The 17,106-nt window shown below is 41.3% G+C and overlaps 1 protein-coding gene across 1 annotated transcript in view; it reads right to left on the bottom strand.

Moving 5' to 3' along the window:
* Nucleotides 1-5,213: 5,213 nt before the first annotated feature.
* Nucleotides 5,214-17,106, bottom strand: part of ADAMTS6 (ADAM metallopeptidase with thrombospondin type 1 motif 6) — a 289,952-nt gene continuing 278,059 nt past the window's right edge. The window contains exon 26 of the mRNA XM_012096844.4: nucleotides 5,214-8,379. Coding sequence (XP_011952234.1) covers nucleotides 8,270-8,379 — 110 coding nt within the window. The 3' untranslated portion in view covers nucleotides 5,214-8,269. The remainder of the gene's footprint in view (nucleotides 8,380-17,106) is intronic.

The raw sequence follows: 17,106 nt of genomic DNA, 5'->3' as shown, positions 1-17,106 counted from the left end.
TTGAAATTACCATTTAAGAAAATGGGAAATGACTTGAGCTGCAGGAATGCAACACACAGACAGTTGTGTAAACTTGTGGCATATCCCAATGGTGAGGAAGCAGAGCACCAAGTCTTGCACACTTGGAGGCAGCTTTGCTAGCGGTGCTGATAGACCTTGGTTAATTAGCCCTCTGGAAGGGAATCCTGAAAAGACAGCTGTGTGCTAACCTCCAGGGTCTGAGAAGTGGTTCTGCTTCCTGTATTTAAGAGTTAACTCAGTTCTAAGAGGTCAGAGATCTTTCTTCTCCCTAACAGATAACACATCAGGTTAGGTGGTCCAGGTTTCAGCTAATTTTAGAAGTAGAAATAGGGACATTTAGCAAAAGCGTGTATTATATCAGTCTTAAATTGGATTATAAAATAATGCCAATAATTTTTAGACAAAACACCAGCACTTTTGCATCCCAATGAGTGAAATCCTTCAAAAAGGTCACTTGCTCAAAGCATATTTGGAGTTGTTTTTGTGGTATCACCCGGGGTCAATTTGTAAGACAGAAGATATTTGTAGCCAAAATGATTATATGCAAATTACTCATCAGATCTGGTTTTGAAATTTTGTGAAAATCAAATCCATCTTACTCAGGGAGATAGTCTAAACAAGCAATTTAAGACAGCTTTGAGTGATGATTTTGCTCTTAGGATGAGTATAGAGTGATCTCCAATGATTACATGGAAGGGAACAGCACTCATTTGGAGAGTTAAGTTCTAAGGTATTGATTTTAAAAGCCAGACATAGGAGATAGCTGGTACATGTAGTTTCTGCAGTTGAGATTAAATATGGGAAAAAATGAAACAGTGGGGCCTCTCCTCCTTCCCTTCAGCAGGAGCTTCCCACATTGGTGGGGACTTGGCTCCTGGCACAGTAAATAATAACATCTTCATGACCCAGCCTACATTCAGAAAATCCTGAAAGCTAAATGTGTCTGCTCCAGGTTATTATCTTGTTTCATAATTTCAACATACACTTCCTCTTTTAAATCTCAAAATAAAATGTATTTAATTTCTCAATTTTACTTTTTCTCTGTTTCAAAGTTTAGAGCTCTTAAATTCGTCTTTATTGCATTTAGGTCAGCTGTGAGAACTTTTTTTCCCCTACCCATTTTAATGCAAACTCACATTTTAGTCACTTCCGGGAGTGTTTTTTTTTTTTAATATCAAGCCATTTTTACTACTATCTAGATAATAAGTACACATTATCTCTTTTAACTTGGACATCATCCTCCTTTGCCTTTATATTTGTATAGATACAAAGCATCAGGAAGGTTTTTTTTTATTCTAACAACATAAGCAACAAACAGGAACTAAATGTTGATTCATTTATATTGGATTTGAATGGTTAAAAATAAAATACCAAAGTTGATGATATTGAAAGAAGGTGAAGAGAACAGCATGCTTTTTGCTCGCCTTTGGATCACAAAAGCAATTCCTCAGTGCATGTACACTTTGGTTTTCCTTCTCTGCAGCCTGTTGAGTGACCTGGTTTGGGGAGGAGCTGGGGTGGAGGGCAGAGGCGCATGAGGTCCATCTTGCCAGGCTGAGTCAGGCCAATGCAGCTGCTGGCCTGGGCACAAGCGTGGGCGGCCACCTGTGGCTCCCAGCACAGCTGTTTGGTAGAGGGCCAGCCAAAAGCCCTGTCGGTGGGGTGGAGGCAGGTGGCCAGTCGGACAGCCAATACATTCTGGCATGGGCTGAAAGAACACCTGGTTCCACTCTGTGGACCCACCACAGAAGGTCAAAGAATGTGCTTCCTGGCAGCAGCCCCATGGCCTGGGCTTTCCAGTCCCTATGGTCCTGCTCTGACTGAAACACAGAGAATCCCACCTTCCTTCAGAACTTACCCCAAAGCCAACACAGGACTCATTCTGCTCCAACTGAGTGGATGCAGGTCAGCAAGGCCATCTGGCACGTCTGGAACTGGCGTGGGGGGCTGTCAGGCAGGGACAGGCTCCGTGGTTCCAAACAGGACGTTTCAGGAGCAGTGACAGCCTTCATGTTGCTTGGCTGCTGCCACATCCTCCAGGGTCTTTGACCTTCCTTCTCCTCCTCTTCCCACGAAATCTAACCACATGCTCAGAAACCACTTCTGGTCCCCACCTGTAATTTTGTCACCAGACATAGGAATTTTCAGAGTGAACACCACCACCTACCAGACAGGAGCCCAAAGTTTACCCTTCGGTGACCCCTGAGGCCCCTCTCATGGCCTTGGGCCCACTGCTTCCCAGGAAGTAGGACCCCATCGCCTCTGGTGATGTTTTCTCTTTGGTAGAGGAGCTTCCTTCCCAGCTTCCTTGTCTCAGAGGTGGGCCAGGCAGCTCCCTTCTATATGCCAAAGAAGTGACACTTCCTTACTGGCCTGTGACTATTTGTAACTTACTCAACATCTCTGAGCCTCAGTTTTGGCATCTGTAAATGGGGATCGACAGTATTGTCCTCACAGGTTTGTTGAGAGAACATTGCCCGGGACAGCATATGCTAAGTGCCTAGCACAGAACCTGGTCACAATAGGGCCTCAGCAAATACTGATATAAATGAATGCCCATGGCTAATGCCAATCTCCAGACACAGTGGCACAACTGGCCCGGAATCGAACTTCCTGTGGCCATGTTTGCTTGGGATTTCAGGAGCGTCATCTTATAGTTGCTGCTCTCTGAGTGCATTCAGTAGCCTGCTATCCACAACTGCCCTTGCCAGGGCCACAGAGCAGGCCTCCCAAGAATTGCCTCAGTCTTGGGCTGGTGGATGCCACCAACTTTTTGAGCCATTGATCTGAATAAGCACTCTGAGTTCTAGGAGGGCTTGCCCCTTTTTATGTGAAACCTCTTGGTAAGGTAAGGTATTCAAGCCAAAAATTTAAGAAGCACCTATAGAACTCAAGGCTTTCAGTGTGCTAAGGAAAGCCACTGACCAAGAGACAATATGGGCATAACCTTGGTTTGCTCCACAGAGCAGAGCCAACCCTCAAACCACTGTTCCATTTCCGGCCTCAGATATCATCTGCGGATGAAATGAGGGATGAACAAAGCTAGAAATAACCCTCTGAGAAAGAAATGGGAGAAAAGACCATTTTCCTTTTAAGTTCCAGCCTGAGGTTTTGAAGTCTAAGGCACAAAACCATTGTGAACAGCTGCTTTTTTTAAAACCATGTGTTAATTTAGTCCACACATTCTGATGATATGAATGAGACAGAATTGCAAAAATAATCTATCACTTTTTTTATTCAGTGAGTGGTCTCTTTTCTGTGACCACTTATTTAGAATTTTCCAGTCCTTCTGGGCTATGACTTTTTTTTTTTTCCCCTTGAATTACATTTCTTTTCCCTTCTTTTAAAAGTAATGCATCTTACCCTTGCCACACAAATTCACATATTTTCGTTACGAAGATCAATACCCAACTTTCTCCCTAATTTACTTGAAAAAAATGTCACCTGGCCTCTTGGAGCATAAGGTTGAAGGTTCCTACTGTTCCTCCCGCTACTGCTAAGTCACTTCAGTCGTGTCCGACTCTGTGTGAACCCCATAGACAGCAGCCCACCATGCTCCCCCGCCCCTGGGATTCTCTAGGCAAGAATACCGGAGTGGGTGGTTGCCATTTCCTTCTCCAATGCATGAAAGTGAAAAGTGAAAGTGAAGTCGCTCATTTGTGTCCAACTCTTACCAACCCCATGGACTGCAGCCCACCAGGGTCCTCCATACATGGGATTTTCCAGGCAAGAGTACTGGAGTGGGGTGCCATTGCCTTCTCCAGTGGCAAAATCTTTAGAAAGCCTGACTGTCCTTGGGGTCAGTGCCCTAGGCAAGATAGTGACAGTTACGTGTTTCACTGGGAGAGAAACATTTAAACAGAAGCTTGAAAACAACTGTATATGAAAAGACAGATTTGAATCTGAGGAATCAAAGCTAAAGCAAGACTTATTTCTTGGTTGGTATTCCCCCTCCCTGACCCATAGTAGTAGAATTACCCTTTGCAAATGCAGTGGGAGGTTGAAATAGTTGGTGCCAGGGTATTCTTATTAACTGAGCATTCATAATACTTTACCATTTTCAGCTCCTAAAATGACCTTGAGAAAGCACCCCCCAGGACTATCTAATCACCTTACTTGATTCCTTCTAATGTATACAATTGAATGTGTGGGGGGAGGGATATTCGAGTGAGTGGATTAAAGCACAAACATGTTTTGGACAGTGCACATTTTTTAATGTAATTGATGAAGTTGTCATTATGAAAGTACTGAAACAGCTAAGAATGCAGGAGGGACAACTTATTAGCTGCTAAGCTTCATATTAACTGTTGCCTTTCCATATGATAGGATTCCTCCGTTCAGCAAAGTGGCTCAGCCTAAGAGGAAATGTCTGAAAGTGGCAAAGTATGCTTATCATGTTCTTTGTTTCTAGTCAAATATGAATAGAAAAACCATTCAAGCATGAATTCTTTGTTCAGCACCCTTTCTACAATGAAATACCTTGTGTCTATACTAAGGAGTTTACATAGAAGGCAAAAAGGAGAGGGCAAAAGAGTTGTGGGCCATGTGACTGAAGTTACGTGGCAGTGGCCAATCTGACTTCCCTTCTGGCCTTAGAACAGCTGGCTGGTGGCATCTAGGGATATAGCCCCACTAGAAATAACTGAGGCCTTGCATTTAGATGTTACTGACATACAAGTAGATGTAATCTCTGAGGACGGTAATAAGAAGGCAACAAGTGGGACTTCCCTGGCAGTCCAGCAGTGAGACTCTGCACTTCCACTGCTGGGGGGTGCGGGTTTAATCCTTGGTCAGGGAACTAAGATCCTGCATTCTTCACAGGGTGGCCAAAAAAAGAAAAAAGAATTCAACAAGTTATCTCAATCCAGACACTTCCTGGAAAATTTAGATGATGTAGGGGCTTCCTTGGTGACAGACGGTAAAGAATCTGTCTGCAGTGCAGGAGACCTGGGTTTGATTCCTAGGTTGGGAAGATCCCCTGGAGAAGGGAACAGCTACCCACTCCAGTATTCTCAACTGGAGAATCCCATGGACAGAGGAGCCTGGCGGGCTCCAGTCCATAAGGTTGCAAAGAGTCAGACGTGACTAACACTTCATTTCACTTTCACTGCAGTATGGTATTGCAAGGGAGAGAGTTCTCCTACCGTGAGTTTAACACCAGCTTTTCAGGGAATAGACAACTTTCATCTGAATCATTCTTACAAGCTGAATTTTTATTTTTACTAAATTATCTATGTTAAAAAAATCTGTGCCTGGTGTGGAATTTCACTCCATCAAGTGTTACAACGACTTTTTCATTTTCATTACAAGCAGGAGACTGAATGTAGAACAAGTGTTAGGAAACATGGCAATAAATTAGAATATAATTTACAAAGCAAAAAAAAAAAAGTAACAGTGTACCACATTAATACTGAATATAAAATAAGCAACAACTAATCACAATAATACAAAGGTAATTTCATTCTGTATTATTAAGGATACCTATGTGACATTCACTCAAATAATAAAATTCCTAATGAAATGGACTGTTCAGGGAGTCAGTTGGCTACGCTTACCTTGCCTTTTTTGGTGGGTCTCTATGCAGTGGCAGATACTTCTCTCAGTCATGGGGTACCAGTTTCCTTAGGCTTCTCTGAGTAGCCTACATAGCTCACTCCTTTTGGAGGGCCTGGCAGGGTGGCTCAGCCTCCACAGACAATCCTATTGTTAATATTTAGGAATAGGGCATCATGCAGCTACGTGATGGATGAGAGAGCAGCAGCAATGTTGCGATGTGATATGGAATAAGACTTTCTCAGTCAGGTATAAATTTGAGGCCAATTGAAAGTTTAGTTCTGTTGTATATGCTCTGTGTTTGGATCTTTCCAGAAAGTAATCTGATGCTGTTTCCAGGTGCTCTCTGCCCCCTGGTCTTGCCGCTGCACACCCCCCAGAGGGACATGGCTACCCTCCTTTCTAGCACCAGTTGGGGTGCTGCACGGGGCTCAGGGTTACAGCCCTCACAATGTTAGTTCCTGGGTGAGGGGGAAAGGAGCCTCTAGTCAGTAACGTAAGAAATATTCTTAAAATAAAAACATAAGCTGGTATTTACGTTGGAAAAAAGCAGATCCTGACAGCAAACCTATGTCTAAAAGGTGCCACAGAAACCACCTATCCTTTGTTGGTTTATTTTATTTCACCAGGCACGTTAGCACCGAGTTAACTGCTCTTTGCAAGGGCCCAAAGGAAGTCAGTGCTTGTGGGCTGCCTGCCCTTCACTGAATGGCCGAGGTGGCGCTTGGGCTGTCTTCCAAGGCAGCAGAGATAGACGCACTGGCCACTTTCGCCCACTGTCAATAGCTCTCTCTGGAAACTCAGGGATGTGAGCTGTGGTGTTGAGAGAGAAAGCAGGCGAGGAGACAGATGACCATGACTGAGCATGCAGAGCAACAAACGTCCCAGGCTGACTGTCCACAGCAAACCTGACATCTAGTTTGGTTTTTGAAGAATATGAGTTTCTCTTCCTTTCTGAAAAACCTAATCAACCACTCTTAGGTCATGGTGTATGTGATACACCTGAGAGGTCGTTTCAGAGCACAGTGATGATTGAAGTCAAACACACACTTTAACTGCAAGTAGTATCTTGCAAAGTAGCCATTTGGTTTGAGTTTGAGGTGTTGGTGTCGCATGGTGCACTCGTGTTTTGGACACAAAACACATTCGTCAAGATCCTGCTGCAAGTGTTCAAGTACAACATATTCATATAAGCAAGTACCCTCTTTTTGTTTCTCTTCTTAAAAAAATCTCACTGTCAAATCTTTTTGATGAGCATGATGTGAAACTTGTGGACAGGGAAAATGTGAGCTAGTCAATTTAATTTAGGTGGATTTGATTCTAGAATTTGAGCTACCCAAGAAATTGGATTTCACATTTAATTGCCATTCAGAGTATCCATAAAAAATACAAAATCCTTGGTTAGGTGACTATTTAAATGATGCTTTATGATCTCTAGTCTTCATGAGTTTTTCTTCTTTGGTTATTGTCCCTTGCCTACTTTAGAACTCACAGAAATAGCACATCTATGTGCAAGCACACTCATCTACCCACACACTCAAAAGCGCCTGCACACACACACACACACACATACACACACACACTTGCTCTTATATAAATAAATGCCCTTCTGCCATATCAAAGAAGGGACATCTGGAACCCATCGTAATTGTCAGCAAAAGGGTCTGCCTGGTTGTCACCGAGCCAGTCTGTCTTTTGCATGGTATCATCTCAGCAAGCTCAGCATGCATATGCAACGATCCAACAGGGCAGAAGCCGGTCTGTGGCTGGAGAGGATGTAAACATGAGTGAGTTGGGGTGACTCAAATAAGAACTGAGGCAGCCTGTGTACTGGCAGCAAAAGGCCTGGTACTTCAGTCTCTACCATACCCCAGGTCTGCTTCTGCATGAAATTGAAATGTTTTTCTCTTAAAGTTTTAATGGAAATCTCAGCTTCACTTGCACAATGGCAAGTTGGCCACAGTCTTTTAGCAGTGAATTTATAGACTTGCACAGCTGCAGTAACTGATGCACTGCTTTAAACTAAGTCCTTCATTGTTGTTCAGTTTAATATAGTTTATATATGGCTCACAGCAGTGTTCAGAACAGGGGGATTATTCCTAAGGAAATTAAGTGGAATGAAGAAAAATAATACAAACTTTCATTACTTCTGATTTATAATTGCTCCTTAAATTACAGTTCAAAGCCCATTTTAGAATTTAAATTGTGGTGCTGTTGTAGTGAGATAAAGTATAGTAAATATTTTTAAGCTATGACTTAAGATTTCTGAATCTTCTTTACTTCCATAGTTGACCAAAACAGCTACATTTTAAACAGTTTTAAACACAAATGGATTCAGTGTCATTGCTAAGTCCATAATAAAAATTATCTTAATGGTCCAAGGAGGTAAACAGGCTATTGGATTTACTCGAAAGAACACAAAGGTTCCACAGTAAGCAAGTCTCCCTGCGTTGTTTGGATCTCTCCGATCTGGCATTCCCTCCTACTACCGTGTCCAGCACTTTGGATCAATAAATCCCACTTCACAGAAGTTAAAATAATATTGAAATCCTGTCAGCTAGGGCTGACCAGTGGTTACGTTTTCCACAGGGTAATGCATTTGCAAGGACATCAATCCTCTTCCTCTGGGTGGCTCTCTGTGATGGATACATTTCCACGATGAAATGACAAGGCGCTCTCTCTGGCTTTCCGTGGGTCAGTGTCCTTGGCAGGTCTTACAACACATCTGTCTGAAGTATGCTCGACTACAGAACTTGAACTTCAGCACCAGTGGGCAATAAGCCACTTTGTTCACATCTTTGCACTCTAACCAGTGGGGGAAGAAAAGGGAAAACAATTAGAGGCACATAAACAAGCACGTAAACAATAAGCTTGGATGTTCTGCAGAGGCCCCACCCCCACCCCACCCGCTGCCTCCCTGGGCCAATGCACCTTGGCTTTCACATCCATGTGGTTTTTGTTTTCAAGCATACCCTGTCTGGTACACCCTACCAGAAATATTCTTTTGATACATTTTAACACGAATTTAAAAAAAAAATGATTTGCAAGGCTTTTCTCCCAGACTTTTATAAGTATGGTGCATGCCCACTGTGTCTTGAAAGAATTACCATTTGTTGGGATAAGTGATCACTTTAGACAGCTTGGAAACATGAGTCATTTTTCTTACAGTGCTTTTATTGCTTCTTTCTCAAGGGTTATTTTATTCAGCAGTGCAAGGTTATCCAAAATCAAACATGAGTTGCATTGTTTGATACCAGAGTACACATGTCTCCAGAGAATCTCTGCATCTGTGGGGTGTGGGGATGGCCTGGGTGAATGAAAAGGACTGCTGACAGTGGCCTAGATTTAGCAACTACACTAGACAAAGAGGAAAACTTGGAGGGGGTTGGCCTCAAATGGCAGCAGTCTGTGGGTTATGGAAACATGTAGAAATGTCTTTTTTTAATTTGGAAGTGAGACATGGCCTTCTTTTTTCCTATGTGTGTTTTCTCCTCAGTGCTAGAACTGCCATAGTTGAAATCTGCAGTTCTTGCAGCCAGAAGGTGAATAAATGATTCTTTCTCCACTTCCCCTTGAGGCTGGTTGTAGAAGATGGGGCTGAGGGGCCAGTGTAGAAAAATAGACACAGGCTTTTGAGTCTCAGAAACCTCCACCATTCCATATAACCCCACTACTGCTAATGAAGATATTCTTCTCCAGTTCTCTGGTCAATTTTATCTGGGGGTTTTAAAATACTTTGTAAATCTAGTAATTAAATTTCCATATGCCTCCCAGAATCAACGTTCCACCCTCATTTTTCCAGGTGGTTATACTGAAGCATCCTGGGTAAATTGTTCAAGGTAATTAGAATCAGGCAGAACACTGGGAAATGTTCAGTGCAACAGAACAAAGTTGTTTCTTTATTTGCCTGTTTTTTTCTTTGGCTTCATAAATCCACTAAGGTTCAAGAGATCATATGCATGGTGCATAAGCCATATGATAAACATGGTAAATTAAATGCAAAGAAATGGAAAAATTTCTAGTCATTATTATTAAAAAGTAAGGTAACAATTTTATTGATCTCACTTTCAAGGCTTTTTCAGTGAAAGACTTAACATTTTAAACTGTAGCCTTTAATCTTCTGAAAGCATAAGCTCTGCCACCATAGAAATCCCTTGAGTTCTGATTTTCAAAGAGAATAATTGTTAGAAATTTGCATAGAAACTTTCTATGCTAAGATTCTCAATAAATTTAAGTTTTGGCTGAAAAAAGATAGAGACATTAAAAATTTCTTTAAACTTTGCAGTGAAAAAATCAGATATTTGGTGAATCAAGTTTGAATTTGAGGTGAAAGTATCTCCATATATTTTAATTTGGAGGTCACTTGTTATGTTTTTTCTTCTCTGTCATGATCAGTGAAAAGTAACCCAAAAAGTTTAGGCTAAGGATATTTTTGTGTTGTATATTTTTCATAAAAAAGAATATTTTTGTTTTGTGTTGTACAAAAAAGGTTGTATCAGTGTTACCTAGAGGAATATATTATCAGGATAGTGAAGTTATTAAAATGATGAGAAAAGCTAAGCATAAAGGATGAGGCAACCTAGACAGCATATTAAAAGGCAGAGACATTACTTTGCCAACAAAGGTCCCTCTAGTCAAGGCTATGGTTTTTCCAGTAGTCATGTATGAATGTGAGAGTTGGACTGTAAAGAAAGCTGAGTGCCAAAGAATTGATGCTTTTGAACTATGGTGTTGGAGAAGCCTCTTGAGAGTCCCTTGGACTGAAAGGAGATCCAACCAGTCCATCCTAAAGGAAATCAATCCTGAATATTCATTGGAAGGACTGATGCTGAAGCTGAAAATCCAATACATTGGCCACCTGATGCAAAGACCTGACTCACTGGAAAAGACCCTGATGCTGGGAAAGATTGAAGGCGGTAGGAGAAGGGGCCGACAGAGGATGAGATGATTGGATGGCATCACTGACTCAATGGACGTGAGTTTGAGTAAACTCCAAGAGTTGGGGATGGACAGGGAGGACTGGCGTGCTGCAGTCCATGGGGTTGCAGAGTCACAAAGAGCAACTGAACTAAACTGAAAGGATGAGGAAAGCTGACACAATATCACTCATCTTTAATTTCAAAACACCATCCTAATGGGGAAGCCCTCCAGTGGAGACCATCACTCTCACGCACTATAACAGGGTTTTGGTGTGACTGCTTTAGGTTCCAAATAAACTTTGGCTTTCATCTTCTTTGCCAAAATATAAAAATGATTTAGTTGATAAATGGATAGAGGAGGACTGGCTCTTTTATCAGTACAAGGAAATAAAATTAGTAGTCAGACTACTTGGATTTAAGACCAGCTTTCTATTTACAAACTTTATGACTCAGAACAAATTTCCTAACCTCTCTGTGCCTAAGAGGTTAAGCATCGTCACCTGTGAATAGGAAAGATGACTGTTCCCACTCCCACATGTAGCATGTGTAGCCAATGATTTTTGCCTAGCACCCAGTGCATAGAATGGTTATTGGCTCTCAGTAAGTGTAAAATACTGAATTACTATTACTACTATTAGTTATCATTACCTTTTACCACCTGATGACAAGTACGTTGTGCTCTGAATTTCTCAACAAGGATGCGATACTTAGATTACTACTTAGAAAATGCTGTCCTATAGACACAAGTCAGTTTGAAGACAAAGAAGAATATTTCCTGAGGTGTAACTTTATTGGGAGGTTCATTACTCCATTGTTGAAGAGTTTCTGAACCAGGAAAATTCTGAGATGAGCAAAATACAAGAAAATTTACAGATTTTTCTTTTAGATTTAGACTTTAGAATTCAATAGTAGATAATGAATAAAACAATATATTCATAAATTGTTTCTTCCTCCAACCACCCCTCCAGCCACCCATTCAGACCATTACAAATAAAATGTTCAGGATTCAGCTCCTTAGGTAGGGGCTAGAAATGAGAAGCCCCCTTCACACACAAAGGTCCCAGCACAGCCCTTAGGCCAGAGCAGTGTCTAGTCTAGGGGCAGCCTGAGGCCCACTGCAAGGGTGTCTCCCTGCAAACTTTCCAACACCTCTTCTAAGTCAGTTCTCAATAACTTGATTCCAAGTAACTTAATTGAAAGCAGGAATTCATTTGGGTCCTGGGAGCAGGATCAAGCTTAGGGAGGCAGGGACATTCCAGGATCTGAGAGTATCACTGGTGACAGTGGCAGATCCAGGGGTGAATTCCGGCACTGCCTCTTCCCAGGATTTGTTTGTCCTTGGCCAAGTGACTTCATCTCTAAACCTGAGTTTCTTCTTCTGTGAAATGAAGCTCACTGGATGTTGTGAAGTTTATATGAGGTAACATCTACAGCACATGTGTGACTTGGCATAAGAGTGAGCACTCAGTTTATCAGCTCTCATTACTGCTACCAATAACACATTTGGGAACAACCATCCTGTATTGTTTCTCTGGGATTCCTGTCAAAGATATATAGGCTCTTCAATGGCATACATAAGTAAATTAACAACAAGATTTTAAGAGAGAGCAGGTAAATTATGATGAGGTGAGGAGAGATCTGGGGTAAGTACCAGGGTTGAAGACTGCCAAGCAGATAAAGGGCCTTGATGAGATATAAAATGGTGATTCTTGGGCTATGGAAGGACAGTCAATATTGATGGAGTGCAGGGGGCTCCCATGAAGAAGGGGCCCTGAGGGAGATTCCATTCCTATGTTATGGTTTTACCTTCTAGGGATTGCTTCAGTTCAGTTCAGTTGCTCAGTTGTGTCGAACTCTTTGTGACCCCCATGGACTGCAGTACACCATGCTCCTCTGTCTATCACCAACTCTCAGAGTTTGCTCAAACTCTTGTCCATTGAGTCGGTGATGCCATCCAACCGTCTCACCCTCTATCATCCCCTTCTCCTCCTGCCTTCAAACTTTTGCAGCATCAGGGTCTTTTCCAATGAGTCAGTTCTTCACATCAAGTGGCCTAAGTATTGGAGCTTCAGCTTCAGCATCAGTCCTTCCAATAAATATTTAGGACTGATTTCCTTTAAGATTGACTGGTTGGAGCTCCTTGCAGTCCAAGGGATTCTCAAGAGGCTTCTCCAACACCACAGTCCAAAAGCATCAATTCTTTGGCACTCAGCTTTCTTTATGGTCCAGCTCTCACATTCATACATGACTACTGGAAAAACTATGGCTTTGACTAGATGGACCTTTGTCAGCAAAGTAATGTCTATGCTTTTTAATATTCTGTCTAGGCTTGTTATAGCTTTTCTTCAAGGAGCAGCCCAAGAAAATAAAGTCTGTCACTGTTTGCACTGTTTCTCCATCTGTCTGCCATGAAGTGATGGGATGAGATGTGATGATCTTCACTTTTTGAATGTTGAGTTTTAAGCCAGCTTTTTCACTTTCCTCTTTCACTTTCATCAAGAGGCTCTTTAGTTCCTCTTCACTTTCTGCCATAAGGGTGGTGTCATCTGCATATCTGAGTTATTGATATTTCTCCCAGCAATCTTGATTCCAGCTTGTGCTTCATCCAGCCTGGCATTTTGCATGATGTACTCTTCATATAAGTTAAATAAGCAGGGTTACAATGTACAGCCTTGACATTCTCCTTTCTCAATTTGGAACCAGTCTATTGTTCCATGTCTGGTTCTAACTGTTGCTTCTTGACCTGCATACAGATTTCTAAGGAGGCAGATAAGGTGGTCTGGTATTTCCATCTCTTGAAGAATTTTCCACAGTTTATTGTGATCCACACAGTCAAAGGCTTTGATGTAGTCAATAAAGCAGAAGTAGATGTTTTTTCTGGAATATTTTTTGTTTTTTCTATGATCCAACAGATGTTGGCAATTTGATTTCTGGTTCCTCTGCCTTTTCTAAATCCAACTTGGACATCTGGAAGTTCTCAGTTCACATACTGTTGAAGCCTGGCTTGGAGAATTTTGAGCATTACTTTGTTGGTGCACGAGATGAGTGTAATTGTGCAGTAGTTTGAATATTCTTTGGCATTGCCTTGCTTTGGGATTGGAATGAAAACTGACCTTTTCCAGTCCTGTGGCCATTGCTGAGTTTTCCAAATTTGCTGGCATATTGAGTGCAGCACTTTCACAGCATCATCTTTTAGCAGTTGACATAGCCCAGCTGGAATCCCATCACCTCCACTAGCTTTTTCATAGTGATGCCTAGAGACTACCTACACTGGAAGAACTGGTCTTCAGAGAGGTGAAAACCTGCTCATCAAAGGTCAACCAATGACCAGTCTTTCATTCTTTGTCTTTTAAGTCTATGAGAGATTAATCTAGTAATGGTAACACTAAAAATAATTTATCAAGTGCTTCCTTTATGCCAGGTATTGACTTCGGCAGTTTTACATATTTATATATATTTAATCATTTTAAGTGAGCATCCCTGATGGGTCAGTGGTAAAGAATCCACTTGCCAGTGCAGGAGATGTGGGTTCGATCCCTGGGTGGGGAAGATCCCCTGGAGAAAGAAATGGTAATCCACTCCAGTATTCTTGCCTGGCAAATCCCATGTACAGAAGAGCTTGGTGGACTAGAGTCTGTGGGGTCGCAAAAGGGTCAGACATGACTTAGCGACTAAACAACAATCATTTTAAGTAAATAAACTGTCAACTTTACACAGATGGAAAATCTGAGGCTCAAAAAAGGCTACATACAAAACTCATTCTGTGTCACACAGCTGGTTGGTCTAAGCAGTGGGACCAGAACTCAGGTTTGTCTGATTCCAAAACCACTCTATTTGGCAGCATTCTTCTCATCTTAATGCAAAAGAGTTTCTGCCTGTCAGTACTTATTCTTGGCTGATAACCCTGATAAGTCAATCTTTGGGGACATCATGATTAGGAGGTCTGCTCTGCCATCCAAGAGAAGGGGTAAATATTTTTAAATAAACAATGACAAATATGTTTTGACTGGATTTCTGAATGATCCTCATTTGGCATTGATTTCTAGCTAATATCTAAAATATCTAAAAATTGGTTTCTCTATACCCAAGTAATATATAATCTACACATAAACAATTATACTAGGAAAGCTACTGAAAGGAATCCTTTTTTTTTAGGTAGAATCTTTTTGTAATATAATCTCTTTGTCGTTGATCTACTTTGAAAGTCTGGTCTTTACTATCATGTTTTCTTCATGTAGATACACTTATATCTACTGCTTTTAAAGCAGTGAATCTGAGCTAGCAGGTCAAAGATTTTAAGATGACAGAGTCTGATATTTTTCTTCTACTATCTTCATGTACCAGCTAAGCACTCTCTGGGGAGGAGAATGAGAAGACACTCTTCTATCTTTTTTCTTCTGAGGCTATTAGAAGGGTGAGAGGTCCTTTTAGTGTGGTTTCTGGGACATATTTTGTGAACCTAACTAGTCTCTCCTTTTTTTACATCTCCTCTCACCTCCCTGCCCAAAAATAAAGTTTCACTTTACCCACGGTGAGAGATTTCTGGAGGGACAATTTATGGACTATTTCTAAATTCTTCTCAGAGAGACTTCGGGATATATCAAGGGCTGAAAGCCAGGTTCTAGGCCTCATGATATGAATTAGACCCACTATTAGAATCTTAAGTAACATGCCAGGTATGCTGGAGTGGGTCTCACTGGTAATCTGGGTTCTGGTAGAGTTGAACAATAAAATTAGACAACCTGTTTCATAGGCAACACATGAATTTACTTATCATTGATGTGCCAATAGTTTCTCCCCAGGTACTTTACATTAATCTTTCAAAACTCTGACCTAAAAGATATGATTTTGAACTAGTCACACTGAACATAAGCTTATGAATTTAGCATGCAAAAGGATTGAGATTCATTATGACTTCGATGGCTTGACTTAACCCAAGGAGTATAAGAGCAACTCCTGAAATGCAGTGTTCCTATATTTATTTCATAAAACACTGCCAACCCTGCCTAAATCAGGCTTAAATTCTATTAATGGAGGAGTTGGGATACATATGACATATCCTTCCATGACCAAGTTGGACCATTCAGGACTTTTCTCTGGAGAATGCATGTTCTCTGTGCCTATAAGTTCTTTATGAAATTCAGAGGTAGAACACAATAAGGAGAGCTATGATTCTCATCTAAGGGTCTATCCTTTGGATTACAAAAGTAAAACCAGCTGTACTTTTGTCAAAGAGCCCATGGAGATGCAGAGCCTGGTGAGAAGAGAAAGGCAAAGGCTATGCATGTACATGTATGGTGAAGGAGTTAGGAGTAGGGGATGTGAAATCAGAATACTTTTCCTGACGAAACTATATTTGAGTCCTTGGTATTTTACATATTCAACTGGAAAAGGATGCAATAACATGTTTTACTTGGGAATTTGATAGCATTCATTGCAGTAGGAACAGTCCACTGACTTTTACTAGTAAAGCAAGGTAATATCAACTATGGGACTTCATTTTGAGTCCACCTTACCATGGACTAAGCCATTTCTTTCTCTCTTTATTTCTTGGTTTCTTCTTACCCAGTCTTATTCTCTGGATGCCACCCACAGTCAACTTGAGGTGCCTTGATCCAATGGACTAAGCCATTTCTTTCTCTCTTTATTTCTTGGTTTCTTCTTATCGAGTCTTATTCTCTGGATGCCACCCACAGTCAACTTGAGGTGCTTTGATCCAATACAAATCCAGGGTTCCCTCCAAACTAGACAGCAGGAATGTGACCCTGAATGTTATGGTGGATTATGAGCTCTTTAAAATGGCAACAAAACCGTCTGGTCTTCCTCACCTGCGTGAAGTCCAAATGACCTTCACCATTCATTCCTTTCATTGATTTTAATATATCAGATGCCACCTTAAAACCCAAATTCAGTAGCTGTTTTGTTCCATGGATCTCAGGAGATTGCTGGAGCTGCTTAGGCAGCTCAGAGTCATTTACTTAAGGGAGACTGAGACCCGCCAAAGGCACCGTTAGACAGCCTGGTCTGGTAAACCAATGTACACTAACCACACCTTTCCTGCTCACCTTTCCACACCATGAATCATTACCTGGCAGCAATATATACTAGATGACAGAGTGCTTTGTGCAATTGAGAAGCTGAAAAGACTCACCATGTAAACTACAAGGGAATCTGAAACTGCATAAAGGTGAATAAAATGGCATTTGGGATAGAATTTCAGGTGAGCTTGAGTAGGCTAGTCTCAGCTGCCAGATGCAGTTTAAAAAAGTACTCTGAGTAGTATTTCAAATGCAGTGATACCCAGTGTGTCTATAATTCACTCTTAGCAGCAATGTAGTGTTACCCTCATCAGTGGCAGTCTGTCAAAATCAGGCCTATAATGCCTTTACTCTTAGCTGAAGGTTTTTAGGAATAAAAAGCTAAAGCAGATGTTAAATGTGGTAAATTGTATCTTCCTTCTTCTTCCTAGCTCCCTCTCACCATTTACTTTAAATTTTTTGATGCTCCACTTCTGATTCTCTTTCTCTTACTATCCTTTGTTGCCTTAACCTTCCTCCATTTCTTCAATCTCTCCATTGTTTATTTTTATTTTTTAAAACTTTATTCAAATTCC

This window comes from Ovis aries, chromosome 16 (genome assembly GCF_016772045.2).
Source record: "Ovis aries strain OAR_USU_Benz2616 breed Rambouillet chromosome 16, ARS-UI_Ramb_v3.0, whole genome shotgun sequence".
NCBI classification, from domain to species: domain Eukaryota; kingdom Metazoa; phylum Chordata; class Mammalia; order Artiodactyla; family Bovidae; genus Ovis; species Ovis aries.
This window is presented reverse-complemented; position numbering and strand designations above follow the sequence as displayed.